Here is a 25,472-nt window from a genome sequence, read left to right as displayed (position 1 = left end):
GTTTGTAGATTTTTTTGATGATGGCCATTCTGACCGGTATGAGGTAGTAGTAGTTTTGATTTGCATTTCTCTAATAATTAGTGATGTTGAGCATCTTTTCATGTGTTTGGTGGCCATCTGTATGCCTTCTGTGGCGAAATGTCTATTTAGATCTTCCTCCCCCCCCCCCATTTTTTGATTGGGTTATTTGTTTTTTGATATTGAGCTGCATGAGCTATTTGTATATTTTGGAGATTAATCCTTTGTCAGTTGTTTCGTTTGCAATTATTTTCTCCCACTCTGAGGGTTGTCTTTTTGTTTTGTTTATGGTTTCCTTTGCTGTGCAAAAGCTTTTAAGTTTAATTAGATCCCATTTGTTTATTTTTGTTTTTATTTTCATTACTCTAGGAGGTGGATCAAAAAAGACCTTGCTGCAATTTCTGTCAAAGTGTGTTCTGCCTATGTTTTTCTCTAAGAGGTTTATAGTGTCTGGCCTTACATTTAGGTCTTTAATCCATTTTGAGTTTATTTTTGTGTATGGTGTTAGGGAGTGTTCTAATTTCATTCTTTTATGCTGGTCCAATTTTCCCAGTACCACTTATTGAAGAGGCTGTCTTTTCTCCATTGTATATTCTTGCCTTATGTGTCATAGATTAGGTGACCATAGGAGAGTAGATCTTAAAAAGTCTTCATCACAAGAAAAAAAATGTTTGTTCTTGTAACTATATATGGTAACAGACGTTAACTAGACTTATTGGGGTGATCATTTTGCATATATATAAATATCTAATCATTATATATCAAATGTGTTTATATATATGTATATGTGCATATATATAATATATATGTAATATGTTTATGTATACAAATATCAAATCATTATCACCTAAAACTAATATAATGTTATACGTCAATTTTACCTCAGTAAAAAAAGTCCTGTTTCTCTTTCACATCTCCCTGTCACCTCTTCTTTGACATGGTCCCCAATTCCCCAGAGCAGACTTGAATATTTATTCTATGCTCTAATGCCTTTGAGCACTCATACCACATTACATTTATATATACAATGAGCGCTGGTATTTCTATACCCTTACTGTATAAGTACTGTCTTATTAGTCTGTTTGGGCTGCTATAACAAAAATACTCAGAGACTGAGCAGTTTATAAACAAAAAAATTTATGTTTCACAATTTTGGAGGCTGGAAAGTCCAAGATCAAGGTGCTGACAGGTTTGATGTCTGGTGAGGTTCCACTTCCTGGTTGCCATCTTCCTGTTGTGTCCACACATGACAGAGGGGGCAAGGGAGCTCTCTGGAGCCTCCATAAAAAGGGCACTAACCCGTTCATCACTGCTCCACCCTCATGATCTAATCGCCTCTCAAAGGCCCAACCTCCAAATACTGTCACCTTGGGCATTAGGATTTAACACAGGAATTTTGGAGGGGGACACAGACATTCAGTCTATAGCAAGTACCTTGAGGGTAATGATGATGGCTGTTCATCTTTCTATTTCCAGTATCTATCGCAGTGCTCTATAGACAACAGGCACTAATTCTATCTTGACTGAATTTCGTTCTCTCCATATCACTCAGAAAACGTCAAAGACTGTAAAAATTCACAAAACTCAAAACCTCCTTCCCACTAGTTTTTATTTTAATCTGTACTTCTTAGAAATTCAAGAACTTTAATTTCTTGAACACATTGAAAATATCTTGGAAAAAACACAACTGTATTTACTAATAAATGCTGATCCCTGATTACTGAGCTAATTCTAACAAAGAAAGACTTGATTACACTGAGTGAAACCCACTGGGGACTTGGCTGGGAGTAACAGGGGAGGACAGATGAGGGGGCTCCGGGCTGACTACTGGTCTAATGTGAGCTGGGCGCTCTTGCTGCCCCGGAACGATCACCACCTTCTGTCTTTGCTCTCTGAGTCGTAGCTACTCCTTTCTTTCCTCTTGGGGTTCCTGCATCTGAATCTTCCTCTTGTGACTCTTCTTCAGCCTGTTGATAAAGCTAAACTGCTTTATCCCCAATCTCTAGTTTTTCTTGTAGTAACTCCAGTTTTCTTACAGAATTGAGTCCCTGTTGTGTTCTTTCTAGCCTCTTTTCTGAGAAACTACAGCAATTTTTCTAATCTCATACTAGTTGCAAAGGCCCTTCCTTTAATGGTCAGACTATCTAGAAAAGAGACTTCAAATTTCATGCGTTGATAAATCTTAACATAGTGGACGCGCACGCGCGTGGGTTTGTGTGTGTGTTTGTGTGTGTGTGTGTGTGTGTGTGTTTTCTGCCCAGCACCTCTTCTTTCTTGTTTTGGTGAAAATACATTGATTTTCATATGGAAAATAATGCCTCTCCCATTGCATGTGGTCTTGGAGGAGATATCAATGAACGAAACTTACCCTTTTAAGGCCAAGACATGGACACTTGAACTAAGCAAGGACAGTCAGATCTCTCTCTGGAAATTAAATCTTGAATAAAGTAACACAGTTGCTGATGATTAGTCTGATGGCTGCGCTCCAAAGAGACAATTCATTAATTCTGACTACTGGATTATTGGAATTGTCCTGGTTCCTGTAGTGTTCTACCTAGTGCTTGATTGTTCAGCTTTTTATTCCATTCTATGAGTGACTTCATACCTTTGCAATAAATCATTTTTTTGTGTCCTTAAACTAGACAGAGTTGGTTTACATCCCAAAGCTCAAACTGACAGATGCAAATTCTTGTTGCAATGTTCTTCCCAGCAACTGGGACCTAGTGTTGGAATCCCAATTTCAACTTTACTGAATGACCAACACCAAAAATAATTGGGTTTTTAATAGTTTCCCAATCTTCCCATGACTGGGAACTGATGTAACTAACACATCCCATGCTTTGCTCCAGTGAGCTAGATTTCTGTGTGGTCAGCTCTTGTCATGATGATAGACCCCCCCTAAATTGACTTATTCTTCAGATGAATTCAGTATCAGTCCAATCTTGTCCCACCTACTTCTATTATCTGGCCGAACTTTTTCTTCTAAGCTTTACTGAGGTATAATTTATGAATCATAAGATTCACCCCTTCTAGGTGTATGGTTCAATGGTTTTTAATAAATTTATACATTGTGTAACCATCACTACAATCCAGTTTTAGATCGTATGCCAAGTCTTGATGTGAGTATTTTCCATGGCTCACTCATGGATCCTAACATCGTGTACTGCACCGACCATAGCAACACCAGACCTGGGCACACAGCAGTCAATCCTGGCAATCTGCTGGTGCCCTCAAATTTAATGTAAGGGGAAAATGGCTGTGTGGTAGATTCAGAGGCAATTATTCTGTTATTGAGGGATGCCAAGAGTCAAATAGAAAAAACACTAGAAACCCAAAATGAGATCCAAATAATAGGAATCAGCAAGAAAGATAAGGCAATAGGAAGTAGGGCATATGGAAGAAATGCCATGTGCGTGGTCCAATTTACTGCTGCTAGACAGACCTGTCTGCTTTTAATGGATATGGCCTACATCTGCTTGATGATACCACCTGATGCCTTATACCCCCGATGTTTCAACCTCATTTAACATGAATTTTTTTTTTTTTTTTTTTTTTTGTCATTTGTTTTTTGCTGCTGCTGTTATCTGTTCTGTTATACTTGGTTAAATACGTAGTTTTTTGTTTTGTTTTTTTTTTTAATTTTATAGCTACTTTATTTATTTATTTTATTATTTATTTTTGGCTGTGTTGGGTCTTCGGTTCGTGCGAGGGCTTTCTCTAGTTGCGGCAAGCGGGGGCCACTCTTCATCGCGGTGCGGGGACCACTCTTCATCGCGGTGCGCGGGCCTCTCACTATCGCGGCCCCTCCCGTTGCGGGGCACAGGCTCCAGACGCGCAGGCTCAGTAGTTGTGGCTCACGGGCCCAGCTGCTCCGTGGCATGTGGGATCTTCCCAGACCAGGGCTCGAACCCGTGTGCCCTGCATTAGCAGGCAGATTCTCAACCACTGCGCCACCAGGGAAGCCCTAACATGAATTTTTAATAAATGGGATTGAAACTATTAACATATATAAGATTAGCCTTGGGACTAAGGTTGAAGAGTTTTTATTCTTCCTCCTTCCCCATTCATTTTAAAGTGAACCTATTTGTGAGGAAAGTCAGTAATTTATATGAATAAAGTAATGATGATACTTTTTTCTAGCTCATATTATGTCATTTAAAAAATCATTGTCTCCTGGCCCCATCCTGAACTTACTGATCAATGGCCCTATGCAGGAGAATCAATAAATTAAGTTTGCAGATTTCTGCAGTTGGCTATAGAGGACTGATATTGATCATAAGATCTAATACTGGAACAGAACAACTGAAGTGAACTTGGGAGAGAATAAAACTTTTAATTTTTCCCTTCCCCAGTTGTCTTTGCTATCAGAGATCATCACTTCAAGGTGGCATAACATTGGGTGTCCAGCCTCCCTTCCTGTTGCTTTTGTATATCCCAGCCTGCCATTCTTAGGGACATTATTAAGGTCTGTAAGTATCTCTGTTTGGGTCCAGCTACAGCTTCCTTTGAAGAAGAATATAGATTGGGAAAGGTACAGAAAAACTTTTTCCCCATTGGTAATATTTAGTTAACATGTTATTTCTTCAGAATAAGTTAAATTTGGTGCTAAGGACCAAAGAATGAAACAAGAGCCCCGAAAATATAAACTCCAGAAACTTTTCTTTCTTTTGCCTTGATTACGTGGGTTACCATGGAAATGGAAGGACTTGCCACTGGTAGGAAACCAGAGAGGACATGGTACGATTGGGGATTATAATAACCTTGTGAAAGTTTCCATTTCGGAGACAGTCTCAACTAGGACAACTGACTAACTCACACTGTATGGTGGACACAAAATGGCCAATAAAATTCCTAAGATTTTTCAAAGCAAATGGTGTCCGTCTCTCACCAAGGACCCACACCCAAAAGATTTTTCCCAAGTCTTGTTCATAGTACTTCCTAAATATCTCCATAATTCATTGATCTTTATTATTTCCCCATTTCTGCTTTCTTTTCTCAAACCCTCATTATTTCTTGCCTGGATTACTGTGATGGCCTCCTTACTAGACTCCTTGCCTTCAGTTGTGCCTCTAAATCTATTCTGTGCATAACTGTCAGCAACTCTGATCATGACATCATGCTTAGATTTTTTAAATTTCCCATATCTTTCAGAATAAATTTTGAAATCTTTACCTTGACATATTAGGAAGACTCTTCATGAGCTGACCTCTGTGTGCCTTTCCAACATCATATCTTACCACTTTTCTTCCCTATACTTGATGTGTCAACTGAGTGCAACTACTTCATTCATTCATTCATTCATTCATCGGCTTAGCAAATATTGATTGAGCATTCAGTGTTTATCAAGCACTGTTCCAGTGCTGGTAATATAGTGGTAATACTTTCAGTTTCTAGAATGATTCCTGTTTGCTCTTCTTTGGGCCTATGCATATGTTCCTCTCTCCCATTCATTGGGAATGGAGAGGTTGCTCCCACTGGCAAAGAAGACTCATCAGAATTTTGGAGCTCGGTGTCCCCAACATCATCAGAGTCTTCCCACATATCCTCATTGCAACTTTTAGGATCACATCCCTTCCCAATCAATGCCCCCACTTTAACATTAGATACCCTGCAAGGCTGGGAGTTTAGCTTGCTTCGTAATTCAGCCAATTGTAGAATGGAGTTCTGAGTTTGATTTTCAGCAATTTCAGCCCTGTGGCTATAGGAGGTAAGGGTCGCCTTCAGGGCACACCTAGAAGCTTTCATGTCATTTGTGTGGCACTTAATATTTGTCTAATTTATTCTTTAACTTGACAAATACCTGTTGATTGCTAACCATGTTCCATCTAGGCACATGGCATACTTTAGTGAATGAAAAGACGAAGGTACCTTTTGTGGAGCTGACATTCTAGTATATAAGTGAGTTGCCAATTTTAATATAGCTTTGGATTTATTTAAGTTTATTCCAAAATAAAAAAATTAATGACAGCCCTTGCATGGCTATGCCCAACATGCAGATACTGCATGACATCAACCTATAGACACAACGCCATCAAGTTGTTACTCAAATGAGACTCAAGCTTGGCAGGGTGTCAGGAGTTCCATTCCTGTCAGTAAACAGCGTCTGGAACTCATCTACTGCCCTAAGCCTGCTGTTGAGTGAGCCTGTGTAAACATCTCTGTGGCCACCAATATTAAGCTCCTTGGTCCTGACTCCAGCCCTACTGTGTACCTAGACTCTTGCCTCTGTTCTGCATTTGCACTTCATTTTTTGCTGCTAATGGATTACAGCCCTGAACCCCAGCCAAGTTGTCTGGGCCTAGGAACCTCACTAGTCTTGCCAGCCCCTTCTCTCTGGGGGGATCTGGATCATATCCCAATGTTCTCCTCTCTGCAGCCCACTGGCTGAGGCCCTCTTACGACCCAGACATCCCCTTCCACTCCACAAAGAAAACTGTCATCCGTCGGATAATAACATTTCCCACATAACTAATTTCTGGTGCCATGCTCCCACCTGACACATTTGAGATGATGACTATCAACATTAAGCTGGACTGGACTGAGGTTTGGTGGGTCCCCTTAGAAGCTGAAATTGGGGGATTTCCATCCATCAGGCTGGCCCTGTCCCCACATGACTTACTTCCCTCTCTCCTACAGGTCTACAGCTGGGGTTCTCTTCTGGATCTGCTGCTAAGGCCAATCAGATCATAACACAAAAGAGTAAGATTTCTCAGCATTCTGTAGAGTCTGCTTTTCTAAACAGTTCTTTGTATTTTAATGCATCTTAATTATAGTTATCAGTAACATTTTATCCTTTCTGTAGCAGATTAGGCCTCCTGCAAAATAATGATTTTAAAAAAATTGTCTAAGACTCAGATGCTGCACCAACTGTTTATACTTCTGTGCAAGCAATATGGTCCTATTCCAACATAATCGTGCAGAGTGCAGATCAGTGTTTCTTCTAAGTTCAACAGTGATAAATATTTATTAATCCTCCACTGTGTTTATGGCACCATACCAGGTACTGCTATAACTATTTTTCCTTCCCAGGAAAAATAAGTTCAAATATGGAATGAGAAGCCCAAACTCATGAAACTGGACTGACTTTGCTTCTTAAAAATTCAACATGCTACAGCTGTGTGCTTAAATCTGATGATGAAATAAAACATTTATTTCAGGGAATATATTACTATCTGAATAAATAGCTGAAGTGAAAACTGTCTCTAAAAACCATAGCATATGTATGTGAAGACTGTAATTGAGTTACACATTCCTCTGCTATTTTGTGACAAGGTCAATTCAGAGTGTCTTACCATTAATCTTGAAGACATTTAAAGATGCTCACTTTTCCTATTCTTTTCCTTTGAAAGTATACGTGAACCCTACTTGCAACAAAAATCTCATAATATTTTACTTCTTTTTGATGTACCATTTCTGTCAAATGATGTCAAATAAATCAGCTCTGACTTTTTAGATTAAAAATGTCGTTCCAGAGTTTTAGCAGTTTTAACACATATTTACATTTTCTAATACTCTTGCTGTAATAAAGATAAATGGAGAGACAAAATTTTCGTGTGTGTATAGGATGAAAAACAGGCTAATTGTGTCACTATCAAACTTCTTTCAGAAAGCCTCTAATGTTGAATTTAATTGCTCGAATAATTAGGACTCTTTGGTTTTTGTTTCTCAAATATTTATTAGTGGAAAACAGATTGAAATATGGGATGCACCAGGTAAGTCTCTTTAATGATTTTACATATCTATGTGACAATACCTGAATTAGAAATATCAATCTTTTGATTTTGTACTTGAAATGTTATATCTGTGAACATAAAAACCTACATGACTGTTACTTTCCAGGAAAAAAATCTTGCTGAAGTACTGATAAATGATCCAAGTTTTATATAATTCTTACACTATTCTGACGTATTTCCTACAGTATTTTGCTCTATAAGGCTTTCTGACCTAGACATTTATGGTTAAAGACAATATTTTATAGATCGAAGCATAGTTACCTTGCAGAGGAAGGCATTTGGTCTTGAAAAGTGCCAGAAGCAAGTAAATGGAAAATAGTACTACAAAATAGACATTTATGCAGATTAGTGAGCTAAACTCTCATGGTTAATTTCCACAGATTAGCAAAGGTTCCTAGTTTTATGAACAATTCTCCATTTTTAATAAAAGCCTTGCTTTCCCCATAATTCAGTGGATGAGAAGTTACTTGAGAAAGCTACCCATTCCCACATAATCACTTTTTACTCAATAATGTTAATTAATGAGTAATAATTTTCTTCTTTGTTGAGGCATACCGTGAAGTTCAGATGCAGGTTACATTTGGTCCAATCAAACTAATTAGTTAAATAAGAATGGATTGTAATTATCAATTATCAGAAGTAATACCAGCAAATGTTTCATCGACTTTACGTAAAATAAACTTCATAAAGTTAATTAAGTCAAAGAATACTTTGATAGGAACTGAAGCACTAACAATTGGCATTTAGTGAGTCCTCGCTATATGTTTGGTATTTTGCTAAAAAGCACATTATATACCTTATTTCATTTAATTCGCACAAGAGCCCTATGAAGTATGTGCTATTGTTATCCTTATTTTAATGTTGCTGAAGCTGTTGCTGCAAAGAAGAGTAGCATGCCTGTCTAAGGACAAACAGCTAACATGTGGAGAGCTGGGGATCCTGAGCTGGGTAATCTCACTCAGCTTCCTCTGTTCCAATAGCATCTTGCTTGTGTCTCTCTTACACAAGTATGTCTCATCTTGGTTAACTCATAAGCTCATTGAAGGGAAAGACCATCTCTTGGTAAACCTTTATATTCATCACTTGCCTTGGGCGCAGTAGGGATCTACACATGTTTGGTAGAAGGAATGTCAATAAAAATGTAGTGAGAATAATACTCATATATAGTAATAGTTATTATTTTTTTACTTTTTAAGGGTTAAACAGGGTCACCAATGTGATTGGTTCATTCGGTTATTGCCTAATGTATTTTATTTTATTTTATTTTATTTTTTTAACATCTTTATTAGAGTATAATTGCTTTACAATGGTGTGTTAGTTTCTGCTTTATAACAAAGTGAATCAGTTATACATATACATATGTCCCCACATCTCTTCCCTCTTGCATCTCCCTCCCTCCCACCCTCCCTATCCCACCCCTCTAGGTGGTCACAAAGCACCGAGCTGATCTCCCTGTGCTATGCGGCTGCTTCCCACTAGCTATCTATTTTACATTTGGTAGTGTATATATGTCCATGCCACTCTCTCACTTTGTCCAATATATTAGACTGACTATATTATTATTGATTTAATCACAAAGTCATTTGCTATTCTGATATAAACAAAATGGCCTATAAATTACCTGGTATAGTTTTGCTGCCAAGGAGTGCAAACTTTCATCAAACAAACAGTTATTGAGCACCTACCGTGTGCCATGTGCTACGGAAGCAGCTGGCGATACAATGGTGAACAAGAAAGATAAGGTCTACGTTTTTATGGAGCTTAAATTCTAGTGTCTGGGGGTGAGGTGGAGGTGAGGGTGAAATGGGAAACACATTAGTTAATATCAGTCTGCCACAATTTGTATATGATGCTTCTGCTACAGTATTTGGCACATAGTAGGGACTGGATATGCATTAAACATCTGCTTTACGCTGGGACCATTAGTCTCTCAAAACTTTAACCTTAAATGAAGAACACAGGTAAACAGAAGATCTAAGCTTACACAGAAAAGCAATAGCATTAAAAATGTGATTCATGTGTCTTAATTTTCAGTTCAGAGATATGCCATTCTATAGGACAATCAACTTGCATAAAGCATTTATTTATTTTAATATTAATTATTTTTGGCATTACATTATATTAATGGCATTAATTTTAAATACGAAAGCACTGTTCATTTTACTAATGCATATTAGTAAATATGCATTGTTAGAAATATTTTTACATGTTGTGTTAAATTTGAGTGCATCTATTTATTGTGAATATTATAGAATATTTGAAAAGGGCTTAAATAGAAGGGCTTTACTTTGAAAAAACCATATTATAACTTTTAAACATTGAGTGAGTCTCTTACCTTTACAGTTATCTATATTTTTAAAGAATCCTATATGAAGATTTCTTCCTTGGTTCACTAGGCATCCTTAATATACTAATTCATTCAAATACATATTAAGGTCACAGCAGTGGAGAAAAAACAAAATTCTGCCTTCAAAGAGCTTACTTTCTTATGAGAGAGTTGTTAGAACAAAAAAGTAATACATTATAAAATATGTTAAAGCATGACAAGTGCTATGGAGTAAAATAAAGCAGAAAAGGGCGCAGAAGGTGCTGAGAAACTTTTGAAATTTTAAATATGTAGATATTATTCTGACTCAATTTTTGAATTAATAAAATATAGGTCTTCTGTACTAGTGTTTTCTGTCTATCATCCCACCTCCTCATGCAGATACATTCTCTGTGCCCCAGGAAGCTGATCTCTATAGGCTGCATCACCAGGCACCCTCTCTTCCCACACCCCCCACCTTCCTGGGTTCCAGTTGAGTTCAGCTGGTAGGTGGCAAGGCAGGAGATGGGAAAGCAGAAGGAGAGAGAGGGAGCAGTGTTTATCCCTCCTTTCCAACCTTCACCACAGTGCTAGTAATGGCTGTGTTCCATAGCTGTCTTTGGGCATCCCTTTGTCTACAGTTCCACCTCTTACAAGACTCCCTATCTTTGCACTTCAGTTTTAATGTGTTTGTAATGGTGTCTCGCTTTTGCTGGCTTCTATGTACTTCACCTTTTCTTGTTGGTACACTTAATCCTGCCCACACGCTGGTAAATAGTCCTTTCATTAAACTCTCTTGAGCAAAAACCTTTGGAGTATGCCATCACCTTTTTTGCTATGACCCTGACAGCTCCTAAACAATTTCAGAAGAGATATAGCACGAACAACTGGTAACAGTAAAGCCCTCCAAAAACTATAAAGACGCTCATAGCAGCCTCATATTCAATAGAAAATAAATTACAAGCAGCTTATATAACCATAAAGCAAATGATTAATAAATGATGTTATATCTACATGATAAAATATTATTTGTCTCTACAATGAGACTTAAGACTGTAGAAAATATGGAAATAAAAATAAATTATTTGAAGTGGGATGTGTCTATGCTAGCATTGCAACTATGTAAAAGGAGGACAGTCTTTGGATAAGAACTAAAAGGTAATATGCAAGTATGAAGATAATTATATTTAGGTGGTGGAATCTGCTGATTATTTTTTTAATTTTGGAAGTTTAGATCCTTAAAAATTAAAATTATTTTAAATGGTTTATGAATATTAATATTAGGATATTAAAATTATTATGCTTATGTAAACCAAGATAAGTGCTCCAAGCAAAGGAAAAGCAATTACTAACTTCTCAAATTATTCTTCTTACATCTTAATTATAAAATCTAGCTATAAATTATTAACATACCCTGACTTCCAAGGTTGAAATAAGTTTTTTTTAAATAGAAAATATTATTTTATGGGTAGTTTCTAATGGCTTGTGTTCAAGGCACAATCTCTTAAACAAACAGCTTTAGAATTAAGTATAAACAGAGGAAAACTTGTTAATATACTTTAGGTATATTTTAGATTTCTCAATCAAGAATTTACAAAAAAATCTGATTCTTAAGGAAACACTCTTGAGAGAGAATTCTGAAAAGTGATATTCCAGAGTATATGGAAAATTGAGATATTCTGATGAAATGCCAGTGATAAAAGTCCAAGTGGCCCTGCTTAAGCCATCACAACCCTAGATCTGGTTGCTTGATGTTTTAATTTAATTCACTTTTAATTATTTTACTTTTCAGGTAATATTCTAATATTTTTCTAAGTGTAGGACAATGAGTTAATCTTCTCTGTCAATTGTCACACTTGAGGTGTCTAGAATCATCAGATAGCAAATTGTCATACCCTTGATGTAGAAGGAATACTGATTTACTTTAGTAGGGATTGGATCAGATGATGTAATCAATATTATCCAACTCTAATTTCAATGAACCACAGAAATCTATTTTTGCTTCTGACAATGGTCTCTATGAATGAAGTAATTTATCATATAGGTGATGAAGAGGAGTGAAAGGAACAAAAGGTACTAAAAGAGATATAATATGCATGTTTCATTTTAATGCTACAATACTAAACAGAGAGTTATTTTTCTTACTTACTATTTGCAGATGTTTTTAGCAAGCTTACTTGTTCTCCTGTCTACTCTTTATATGGGTACAAATTCTCTTATTTAAAAAACTCTTACCAAACAATCAAGATGCATTTTTTTCACTGCAACTATATTTTCTGCCAAAATGACCAATTGAGACAAATTTCTCTTAGTGCAAATCCAGTTAAGTTTTTAAAATATAAAATTATTAATTCATACTGTCAATATTTACCATGTATTACCATGTATTTTTTACCAGGTACCATATTACAGCATGCAAATCTATACAAATGATGCAGAATATGTAGAATAGGACTACAAAATAACAATAATGCTTCTTGCTCCTAGCATGTGGTTATATTACATTAAAATCTCTAAATATGAAAAACAAGAAAAAGACTTTAATAATAGGAAACTGAAAAATAAACTCAGAAGAAAAGCAGAATTTTGAAATTCTGAAAGCCAATTTCTTTATTAACAGTAATTGTTTTTTTAACTTACCAACCTCATAAAGTTAACAAATAGGTTAAATATTAATTGGAATTAATAAACCAAATTTGAAAAACCAAATTAAGAAAAACCAAATTTGACTTATTCTTCAAATTTTGCATGTATTTGCTAATCACAAAAGGCAGAAGAATTACCATAGTGATTATGTTTCTGGTTAGGACCCTGGTTCATTGAGCCTAGAATCCTATCCTCATATATGATAGCAATGGATAATTTGTTCTACTTTCCAACAACCATAAATATATCAGGAATCTAGCCAGAAGATGTCCCAAGTCATTTTCATTGTAGACCTAATGATATTAATGTTAACTATTAAGTATGAAGCTGATTCGTTTTATTTATTTATTTTATGAATTCATTTATTGAGCACTTATACTATGCCTGATAGTTTAGCTTTAATTTATTCATAATCTCTTCCCAAACTCCCTTGTGATTGGATCTCTTGCAGAAGAATGTCAAATATTTGATAGGTGGTTGGAAGGTTCCTTCCTATCCTATCCTATCCTATCCTATGGATAGAAGTTTCAAAGATGTCTTAATACATTTAATACTTTTTAAAAATCACCCCCGATGTGTATATACAGATAAGCTCTCTTGAACATATAACCTAATGCAATTATTAACACTTTATTGATAATTTTATGTATGTATAGGCAGTTCTAGGTTGTAACAGGCCCACTGGGTCTCAGCAGGCCCATCAGTGTACTATACCTACAGAGAAAACTTGTCTCAGATTCCATTCTGGAACTGTTTTATTATAGACTACTAATAAATTATCCCACAAGAGGTCACCAAAGCTCCAGTTTTTTTTTTGGAGTGTGATTTTTCTACTTTTTGTCCTTCCTGCAAAGGAATTGAAAAATATTTTGTTTCCTGGCTTTCTGCCTACTCAGTAGGCAGATCTGCCAGTCTGCTCCAGCTATACATGAAGGTAAGTAACTGAGAAGCAGGGTTTAGTTAGGGGCAAGGCACCTAACAGAGGTTTGTAGCCAGCTGTTGCCATGGCATGGGCTGTCCATTGTGTGGAGATCCACAGGAGGGACTAACATGAAAAGAAAGGGAAACACAACCAGGCCCCTTCTGACCTCAATAACTAAGCTCCCTTACCATAAATTAGACCCTTTTAAAGTCCCTGGGTTGACATTCCAGATTCTTGCACATACCAGAATGATAGAACGGAGATCTAACAGAAGCCTGAACTCAAGAAATATTTGCTTGGGGAAGATTGAATAAAGAAATACTAAAATTACTCTCAGTGATGGAAAGTTGCTGCTAGATCTAACTACTTCTTGGGAGGATTTTTAGACAAGCAGTCAGATTCCTGTAAAGAAACTGGTTTAAAACAAAACGTTCTTTTAGGAACAACCTCTATTTTCTTCATAGCAAACATGAATATTAAAAAAGACACTTAAAATTATGTTTTAGAGAAAAGTAACCTTAACTTTTGAGGCTATTTTCCCCCCACCCTTACAAGCATATAACCCTAATATAAAAATGAGATCTTTCTTTGATTTCCCCATTCCCCAGATCTTAGAAGAAATAATGTTTGTCTTAGGACTTTCGAATAGTAACATTATTGGCTGTATATCTTCCTAGCTAGGGTCACTGGTTGCATTTTTTAATGGGTTATATTATACAAGTGTTATATTATACCAGGCTGGGGATACAGGCAGAACCTTCTCTAACAATCTTTTCAGTTCCCTTCTCTAAATGGGGAATATTTAACTTAAAGTAATGTGATTTAAATGTATATGAAAAGAAAAGTTTTATTGTTGTGAATCAAGTGTTTGAACACTCTCATGTTTTCATATGAATAAAGAGTGTTAAAATTATAAAGAAAATTAGAATTGTAAGGATGAAAAGACCTGTAAAGATCCCAACCCTATGAACATAAAGGGATTTAGACAAGATGATTTCTCTGGTCCTTTCCAGCTGGGAAATATAATGACTCTATTTAAATTCTGTATTTTGGAATATAAAATGTCCATTTCCATTTCAGTAAGATTGCTTTGGGTGAAGGGCTTTTCTTATTTGAATAGCTGTCTTGTTATGCAACCTGGCTCGGGAGTTACAATTCAGATCATGAAATTCTTCACTTACTGAGATTTTTTTAATGATTTCCTTGGCAATTTTTATTTAATGTATATTTGAAACTTCTGTGTTAATGAACACACTGTTTCATGAAATGCTTTTGTAATATGCTTAACATAAATTCTTCCCTCATTTCCTTTTGGAATATGCAAAGCTCATATACTTGTATCAAGATACTCATGAACTAAAAGTCTCCAAGTAAATAATAATACAGGGATATGAATTTCTATTTGACTTGAGCCATCACCTAGAAAAAAAGGATAGATGAAACACAGGCTAGGCAGGAGAGTGAGAGTGAACCAGTCACGATGTACGAAAAAGCAAATCATAGTTCTAGTATCTCAAAGAATCACACAGTTAGGCTTTTTAAATACCACTCCCATCTACTCCACCACCCTGGGCTAGTCTTAGCTCACAAGGCACATTAATTGTCCCAGCTTACTCACAGTAAGCCCTGGGTAGGCACAGCCAGACAAGATTTCAAATATGTGTATTACAAATAAGTACGAATCACTGACTCCTAGCGCAGACAAACATTGTTAGGAGAGTATTAGGACTGCATGAATGCCTCATGCACTTATCTCCTGCCTGGCACTGAGTTCTGTGCCTTAGGACAAAGGTTTTCCTAGTCCTTGCATTCAAGTAGCTCACAGTATAATCGGGGAAAGGAGGCAAGAGAAAACTTGGTCACAGCTGTTCACGTTGTCTTTCCTTCATTGATATGTACATTGATATGTACATTGTTGATACTGCATGAGCTGAGCTAATTGCCATTTAAAGTGCTTTAAAAAATTACATTATAATGCAGCATTAGAACGAAAAGTTATTGTGTGTGCAGAAAGGCTAGAAACCGTGCAGTGGATGTCTATTTGATACCAGTGAGGTAATTATCATTGGAGCGATGATCCCCATTTCTTATTTTCTTGCAAATTAATGAAATGCTTGATGGATCCTAAAAATGGAAAATACAAGTTAAATTAGTTATGTAAGGTGTTGTGAATGAGATATGTGCAAAGAATTGCCTATCAGCTTGCTACCTCACCACCAAGACATCAGCATTACCAGGGAACTTAAGAAAAATGCAGAATCCCAGGCTGCATCCCAGACTTACAAAATCAGAAACTGCATTTTAAGAAGATTCCCAGGTGATTCATATGCACATTAAATTCTGAGAAATACTGGTATTACATGCCAAGCCCTTCAACTAAAGGCAGGAAGAATTGCCTAATCCATTTGAAGAGATGGAATAAATTTCAGAACAAGGAGTTGATGTGATCAATTCATTCATCATGCAGGACTGTCATTCAGGGGTCCCACACCAATATCAGAAGCTTCCTGCTGAGTTTGAACAGCAACTGCTTAACTTTCTATGACATGTGGTTCTACTAAAGAAAAACTGAGACTATGAGTTGGTTAAATAAGAAAGACTAACAAACCCTGGGCTATTTGATATATCTCAAAATTGCACTAAAAGAATTCTTTCAATAGGCACGAAATGAAAATTCTAAGTTATAAGAAAACATTGTCGTAATTTTATTGACAGCTTTTTTGGTTCCTTAGCATTCCTTAAAATCATAGTGTATCTCATAATTGATGGTGTCTTAGACTTGATGAAAAGCAGCCCAACACAGTGTGCTAAGTACTATATTGCAAGAAGCAGGGACTGCTCTAGAGCAAATAGGAGACCATCTGTCATCATCGGGAAAGGTTTATTGCCTTGAGCAGAAGTTAGGCAGGTGAAGAAGGCAGTGGAGTGAAGTGAGGCGCAGAGAGGGGAGCATTCCGAGAAGAGGGAATTACAAGTGTGAAGGCAACAAGACTGCTGGTCAAGAAGCAGATGGAGAAATGGAACCAAGTTTTTTCTTGGGGGAGGGGGTAGAACTGCAGGCAGAGGATGCTGGATTAACAGCTTTGCCTTCGCTGCAGTGTTACAGAGCAAAGGCAGAGGGAAGTGTCTCCATACCTCCAAGGGGGCTTTGGTAGCTAACAGCTCCCAAGCCCACAGGGAGAACTGACCTTGCCTGGGACCAGTTTTCTGTTGAATTGTGTTCAGGGACAAAGTTTACTCTCTTATTGGATTTTTCTTGAGTGAGTTTGGTCCCACTTAAGGAATGGAAGCATTAGTTTTGATAGCTACCCTATCTGCACATTGTTATCACCCCCAGTGATGCCTGGGTCGCACTCACAGAAATTCTGAGTTAACTGCCTGGGGAGAAGCATGGGCATTGGAATTCTTTACCCTCTCCCCCTGCGATACTACTGTGCAGCTTATTCTAAAAACACAGGCTTAGGGTCAGAGTGAGTTAGGGTAGATGAGCAGCTGGTCAGCCATAAATGTGAACTTCAGTGCCCATGAGGCCACAGAGGAAGTAAAGCGTCATTCAAACCTTTGCCCTTTTAGATGAAGGCAGTTATTATTTGGGCAGATATTGTGGGGAAATGGGGGATGAATTTCTGCCATTATCTTGTGAGCCTTAGGATTCACCAGACATCTTTGATCATCTTGAAACCCCCTCACACTAAGATAACAAATCTGTTTTTGGGGTGTTTTGGACGTAAAAAACTTTCCCATTCAGGCCCTTAGATATGCACTTCCCATGGCAGCCCCAAGGTGGTGCTGCTGAGCTGGTTGTCATGTCGTGGTTTGGAAATGGTAGAGGCAGTGGCGCTATTTCCTCCTTTTCACAGAGTAAGGGGCTCTTCAAAGTGAGGGAAATAGCCTAAGGTTAGTGTCGGGGTATTTGTGCAGAGTCCTTAAGCTCAAAGAGAGCATATGTATGCTGGGTAAGAAAGTGGACACTCATCCATAATGAGATGAGTGGTGGCATCTCTGCTACCTCTTGACACAAATATGATTCCTGTTGGTTAACCTTGCTCAGTCCCAGCAGTGAGAAACACAGCTCAGTGAGGAACTTGAGTGAGTGTACACAATGCTGGCCATAGACATTCGAGCCAAAGTGTGAGGTGGACATATTCTAGAATGAAAAAAGGAGTGGGTTTGCAAAGGCTGAGGATAATAGTAGACAACAGGTTCTCTAGCACTGTTCTCTCAGCTCCTTGTGTGCAGCGCCAGGGGCGTCAAGTGCGGCTCCTCTGATAATGTCTGCTCACATGGGATCCAGCTTGGGGTAGTGGATATCTGGGCTAACTGTGCTTGCATCTGTTCTTCAAAGCTATGTTATGCCTTAGTCTATTACAGGTTGCGCATGGAGGCTTATTATTTTGAAGACAGATTTGTAGTTCAACTGGTGGAATATTCTCTCCTTGAGAGTGGGGCACTTAGGTTATTACAATAGTCTCCTAGCTTGTCTCCCTGCTTCCAACCCTTCCCCCCATAACTCTATTCTCAACACAGCACTCAAAATGATCTCTTAAGAGAGTGAGTCAGATCATGTCTTCTCTACTCAAAACCCTTCCATGCCACCTCTACTCAGAGTAAAATTCAAAGTTGGTACAGTGGCCTCCAAGGCTCTCTGTGACTTGTGGCCCCTCCCCTTCTACTTCTCTGACTTCATCTTCTCTTACTTATCCCCTCACTCACTCTGCTCCCGCCATCCTTGCCTCCTTAAATGCCAGTCGTATTCCTGCTCCAGGGCCTTTGCACTTGCTAGTCTTGTTACTTAAAATACTCTTCCCCCAGATATTTGGGAAGCTCTTCTCCTTCAATTCTTTGCTTGAATGTTGTCTTTGCAGTAAGGCTTTCCTTGGCCACCTATTTAAAATGACACCCAACATTCCCGAACTCCTTTTCTTGCTTTATTTTTCTGTTTTCCCCATTTACTTTTAGTTAATTAATAAACTCAAGGAGAGCAGGGATTTTTCCTCTTTTGTTCTCTGGTGTATCCCCGGAGCCTAGAACAATGGGTGGCGATCAATAACTAGCTCTTTGTTGAATAAAATGAAAGGATACGGGGATTAGCTCCAAACCATATGATTTCCTGGTGTCAGAGCCGGGCACTGACCACGTGGTCCACATCCAGAATGTGCAGAGCTATCCTGATTGGCGACTTGCTTGTTTTGCTGATGCCACAGAAAATAGACAATTAGATGGGCTCTGCTTCCTGGACAACTCTAGTGGTGAGTGATGGGGGTTTAGGAGCAGCAGTGAGGAACTGGAGGTGGGCCATTCATTACGCTTCCAGCTTTTGGATGAATTCTAAGAGTTCACTGGGCAACAACTTCTCACGCTCTTCTGGCTTAAAATTGTGAACCATAATGGTGCTCTGGTGAAGATATATTGTGTTTGTTGCTCAACACTCATTACCCTAATTTGCTTAGAGGGACCCAGTTTTCCATTCTCAGTCTGCACACTTCAAGTGAAGTGGGTTCCCCGGAGCAGAGGTTGGCAAACTACTGCCCATGGGCCAAGTTCTGCATGCTGCCTGTTTTATAAAAACCTGTGAGCAAAGAATTGTTTTTACATCACTAAATGGTTGCCAAAAAAAAAAAAAAATCAGAAGAATAATATCTCCAGATATGTGAAAATTATATAAAATTCTAATTTCGGTGTCTGTAAATAAAGTTTTATGGTAACACAGCCATGATCATTCATTTATGCATGGACAAGGGCAGAGTTGAGTGGTGTGACAGAGACCATATGACCTGCTAAGTCAAAAATATTTACTCTCTGGCTCTTGACAGAAAACATTTGCTATCCCCTACTCTAGACTATCAGTGTATGATTGTAGTCCCATGATTCAGTGCGTGGGTTAACATAAGACCCAGGATTACACATCTAGACCTTTGTATGGGCTATTGAGGAAGCTGGCTATCTCCTCTGCTGCCTCAGGTGAGCAGCTGTGGGTGTCGAGAGCCAACAGGCGTCCCCTAAGGATGGGGTCCTAATCAAGTTTGTCTGAAACCATTCCAGCTCCGGAGTTTTCAGCTATGCGAGTCAATACCTTCTTTTAAATCTTAAATTAGCTAGAATTGGTTTTTGTTGCTTGTAGCCAAAGAAACTTAAGTGATAAAGTCGCTTGGAAGAAATTTTACCTTAGGTGTGTAGGGAACAGGGTAAATCAGTTCCCAGGATCTTTGCCTTATGGTGAAAACAGCAGACGCCTGGCAGAAGATGGGAACTCTGTCTTAATAGCGCCCTCTATGACCTAAATTTGTCCTGTTGTAGGAGAAATCGTAGAAGCTTGAGAAAGGCAATTAGAGTCTAAAACTTTCACTTTGCAGCACATCTGTGTCTTCCCTAGGTATAAGTACCAGGGGACTTCAGGACTTAGGATTTTTATATCCTCTTATTGGAATTACCCATATAATATATGAGTTATCTCATATAGACTCTTCAATTTTTATTTACACAGTAGCAGCACTACTGTACTTTTTAATTCAAATGAAAATCATGAAGGTGTTCAAGAGAGAAAACCTTTGTAATATGTTCCATTATTCTGTTTGAGTTGAATGTTCAAAATATCAGACATTATCAAATACAGACTCATAATCAAATAAAAATATAAATACATGTAATATTTTGACTTTATAATATTTTTAGAAATGTAAATAGATTTTTCCCTCTTATTAATCCCACACCCTGCCATTTAAACTGCAAAGTTGCTTTCCTCTCTCTGTCTTAGGGAAAGGTTGAACATGGTAGAAAATAAAACAAAAAACAAAACAGAGAAACCAAAAAACCCCACAAATCCAGGAAACTTCTGGCAAAAAGATCACATCTTTAAGATGATGGTGGATCTCTGGGTATAGACAAATTATTTGAGTGAAATATCGTGGATAAGTGTTGCTTTTTCTTTCTGGAGAGGAAAAGATTCTCCAGGGTATATATAGTAAAGGAAGGGAAAATGCAAACAGAGAGGATGTGATAGCAATACATATGGGTGGGCTCCAGACAGAGGGCTTCTGAACCCCTGGAGGCCTGGCTAGGGCATCTCTCTTGGGTTCTGTGGCTGGGCCCAAGAAGCTTCCTGCACCTGCCCTGGCCTGGGATGTGCAGGATGTGATGTATGGGCTTCACAGCCATGTGCAGGCCTGGGTGGATCCCAGGGAAGCTGGTAAGAGTGTCTGGTATGGGGGTGCTGGGAGGGGAGACCGACTGTAGCCCTCGGGCCTCCATTTCTACTCCTCCTTCTCTCCCTCCATGGTACAGGCAGGTCCATGAGCTCTGCTTTGGCAGAAACCCAGGGAAGTGGCAAAGTTCCAGGGTAGAGTTGTGAGATAGGAGAGTCCTAAATTTATTGAATAGAATTTTCACAGCCTTCTACCCCTGCTGCAGCATCAGAGTTTGACGTCGAAATTAGGTTGAGTCAAATAAAACAATTTCTCATGCACCTGAGTTTATGGGTGAAGACTGATGACCTTCTAGGTCAGATATATTCGTCTCCATTAGTGTGGAAAATCCAGAGCTGACTTCACTTCTCAGTCATCCCAAGTATGACAGTTACATTTTGCCAACTGCAGGCAAGTGTTATAACGGGTTATTTGTATTCCGTGTTGTAGATTTGCTTCATTGCAACGTACTGTTGTTCATTTTGAAGAACTGCTTTTTCTTCATTTGATTATGGAGTCTATTCTTCATTGAGAAAGGGTGAATCACTGAGTTTCATTAAGAAGCTCTTGAGAGAGATTTTCATTTTCTTTAACATAGAACCAGTGAAATAATAGAGCAAGAACACATTTATCTTATATAATTGTATCCCTCCTCTAATACATAGCAGGTTTTGTGGAAATATTAACATAACAGCTGTGCTGAATAATTCTCCTTCAACCAAACAAGAACAATGCAATGATTCTATTTCTAAAATCTCTTCCATTTTCTAATATTGTTCTTCTCATCCTTCACCTGAGAAAAAAGCGAGGTGAGAAAATAGATAAAGTGAGCTATGGTAAAAGCTTTTCCCTGGCAAAGCAGAAGGAGGCCCTTGATGTTATCCTGGCCCAAGGGAAAGTGTGTGTGTTATGGGTTAGCAGTTCTCAACCAGGGGCTATTTTGCACACGAGGGTATTTGACAATTTCCGGAGACATTTTTGGCTCTCTCTACTGGTGGGGTGGAGAAAGGGGGAAGAGGTGCTATTAGAATCCAGTGGGAAGAGGCTAGAGATGCTGCTAAACATCCTACAATGCAGAGGAGTGTCCTGCCTCCAACAGAGAATTCTCTAGCCCCAAATGTCAACAATAATGCCAAGGTTGAGAAACCCTGCTGTTGAGGTAATCAGGAAAGGACGTAAGATTTGAGCAAGTTAGTGGGATGGCAGGGTGTTTACAGATTGAGAGGAAGCACTTGGACATTTTGAAAAAGGAGGAAAGAAGAGGTGAGTCCCTGAAGAGTTGGATAATTCTTTTCTATTTGAGGCAAATTTTAAAGGGAGATTGTCTTAACAGAGTGTGTCATTACTGACTTTTTAAGGAAAGAATAAAATTCCATGAGATCAATATTATGGTTGTTAAAAGCACAAAAACAAGACCACGATTATATTTCACAATTTGTCATGCTCATTTCACATACTATCATTGTTTTGTACTGAGTGGAAACAATGTGCAAACAAAACTATGGACGTGGGAAAGCAGGGGCTATTTCTACCTGGCTAGATTGTATAGACCAATGAATGCCTAGGGAAAGGTCTTCAACGGCGATTATGGAGTTTGAGTCCACTCAGCAGAACTGGGGTGACGGGAGGGAAGAGGCTGTACTAGGGTTCTCCAGAGAAACAGAAAGACTAAGATATGTATTTTATCTATATCTATATCTATCTATCTATCTATCTATCTATCTATCTATCTATCTATCTATCTATCATCTATCTATATCTATCTATCGAGAGAGGGGGAGAGTTTAAGGAATTGGGTCATATGATTTTGGGGGCTGGCAAATCCCAAATCTGTAGAGTAAATTGTCAAGCTGGAGATTCAGTAAGAATTAATGCTTTGACATATATACAATGGAATATTACTCAGCCATAAAAAGAAACGAAATTGAGTTATTTGTAGTGACGTGGATGGACCTAGAGTCTGTCATACAGAGTGAAGTAAGTCAGAAAGAGAAAAACAAATACCATATGCTAACACATATATATGGAATCTAAAAAAAGAAAAAAAAACATGGTTCTGAAGAACCTAGGGCAAGACAGGAATAAAAACGCAGACGTAGAGAATGGACTTGAGGACACGGCGAGTGGGAAGTGTAAGCTGGGACGATGTGAGAGAGTGGCATGGACATATATACACTACCAAACGTAAAATAGATAGCTAGTGGGAAGCAGCCGCATAGCACAGGGAGATCAGCTTGGTGCTTTGTGACCACCTAGAGGGGTGGGATAGGGAGGGTGGGAGGGAGATGCAAGAGGAAGGAGATATGGGGGTATATATATGTATAGCTGATTCACTTTGTTATAAAGCAGAAACTAACACACCATTGTAAAGCAATTATACTCCAATAAAGATGTTAAAAAAAAAAAAAAGAGAATTAATGCTTTGGTCTTGAGTCCAAAGTCTTGAAACTCACACAGAGTTTCTACATCTGGAGGCAGAATTTCTTCTGAGGGCCTTGACAGACAATCTGTTCCAAGCATCCCACCCAGGTCTTGGTGGTTTGTTGGCAATCTTTGACATTCTTTGGCCTGTAGAAGCATCACCCTAATCTCTCTTCATCTTCACATGACATTCTCCCTGTGCGTGTGTCTGTGTCCAAATTTCCCCTTTTTCATAGAGACACCAATCGTATTGGATTGGGTCCCAGCTTAATGACCTCATATTAACTTAACTAATTAACTTAATTACACTTGCAATGACCCTATTTCCGAATCAGTTCACATTCCGAGGTACTAGGGGTTAAGACTTCAACATATGAAGTTTTGGAGGACACAATTCAACCCATAACAGGGAGTTTGAATAGCGGAGTGACATTTTCTGAATTGTTCTTGCATTGGCAGCATCTCACAGGTGTCTTCTTTTTCAGGGACCTCAGTTATAAGAAAATGCTGCAGTAAAGGCATGTGGAACAGACTCTTAAAATACTTATGAATCTTCTTTTTAATTGTTGTGATAATATAATGTAAAAAACTACATTATAAAACACAGGAAACAAAATTATTATTATATCGCTCCACAGAAAGAACCAGTTTTAGCAGTAATAGATAAATATTTAAATATCTATATAGGAATATGTATTTTTAATAAAAATGGGAATCAGACTGTACATACTCTTCTGCAGTTAGCCCTCCTTTTCTTTTACTTTGAAGTGCATTTTGGACATCTTTTTATATTAGTACATAAAGAGCTACTAATTCTCTTTTACTGACTGCCTAGTATTCATTGAATGAGTGTACCATACTTGTTTAACCAATCCCTTACTGAGGACCATTTGGGTTTTTTCCAAATTTTAGTTTTATAAGAAATGCTACAGTGAATGTCATTGAACATACATCTTTATACACTTACTCAAGTATTTTCTGCTGGATATATTTCTAGAGATAGAATTATCGAGTCAAAGGGTGTGGCCATTTAAAATTGTAATAGACATTTCTAAATATCATGCAAAAAATTGTATCAAATTTTTTCCCATTAAAAATGTAGAAATCATATTGGCAATCCCTACATAGAAAAAAGTAAATAGGTCATATTGATACTGTTTTTAATCATTCCTATATTAATCAAACAATAGTTACCATTGCTTTATTAACATACGCTTATTAGCCTTTATAGACCTCTTGTCAGCAAATCTTAGTTACTGCTAAGGTTTGGGCCTCCTTCCAGGATGGAGTTTGTTTGTGATTAAATGCTGATCATATTGCTACCAAAGTGTTCAATTTTATTCATCCATTTATTTGTTTGCCATCAAAATTACAGCTCCTGTAGCCCACTATTTTAGTTTCAACTTCTCAAAATGACTAAAAATGTATATTAAAACCATAACATTTGATTACTATTTAAAATACTCAAAATATGGACCCTAAGTACCAGTGTATAGCCCTAGAAAAATCGAATAGTTTTAATACTTTTTTTCTGGGCCTTCTTCTCAGCCCCCTGATGTGTGGGTGTCATGCCAAGTGTGAATTCCTTCCTACTGTTTTGTTTGGCTGGAGCCAAGAGTCATGTCTTGCCGTAGGATTTCTAGTGAATTGGGTTTTGTGTAATATGGAGGAGTTCAGATCATGGAGGAGGTTTGGCTAGGACTGGTACTCCAAGGATACCATCATCTCCAGTCATAATTCTAGAAAACAGTTTGATATATTGATATCAAAGTCGCATCGGGCTATTCCACCAGCAGAATGGAATTCAGCCTTGGAGACACAGGACTGGTATGACTTGGAAATCCTGAGATCTGGCAGTCGGTTTCAAGGGTCCATTCAGAGAATACAGAGCACCAGGCACAGGGCCGGGTCTTAGAGCATGGCTGTAGAATTGGGGTCAGAGGAATGGAAGAGACAGTTTGGGTTCTTGTCCTAGGAGGCATGTTATGTTACCATATCAGGAACTTTACAACAGGGATCAAACAAACTGGAGGTGGAATGGACTTAGGTTCTAGAGACAGTTACTGAAACTTCACATCCAATGTCTGACTTTTTCTGATTTACTTTTTGAGGCAAAGTCACTGATGTCATGTTTTTCCCCACAACACTGTATTCTGTGCCAACTGAGAGATGAAGATACAGCACGTCCTAAAACAAAACTCTACTATTGCCTCTGAGAGTTTCTTCCAAGTTGTATCTGGTACCCA

The 25,472-nt window shown here is 38.1% G+C and overlaps 1 protein-coding gene across 1 annotated transcript in view; it reads left to right on the top strand.

Annotated features, from left to right (window-relative positions):
* PDE7B (phosphodiesterase 7B) overlaps positions 1–25,472 on the top strand; it is a gene marked incomplete at its 3' end in the record, with an annotated part of 635,832 nt that overhangs the window by 16,572 nt on the left and 593,788 nt on the right. The window contains exons 2-3 of the mRNA XM_082405720.1: positions 6,655–6,717; positions 7,699–7,730. Coding sequence (XP_082261846.1) covers positions 6,655–6,717; positions 7,699–7,730 — 95 coding nt within the window. The remainder of the gene's footprint in view (positions 1–6,654; positions 6,718–7,698; positions 7,731–25,472) is intronic.

This window comes from Balaenoptera borealis, assembly GCF_965194805.1.
Source record: "Balaenoptera borealis genome assembly, chromosome: 9".
Lineage (NCBI taxonomy): Eukaryota > Metazoa > Chordata > Mammalia > Artiodactyla > Balaenopteridae > Balaenoptera > Balaenoptera borealis.
The sequence above is the reverse complement of the archived record's forward strand: the minus strand, read 5'-3'. Positions and strand labels throughout refer to the sequence as shown.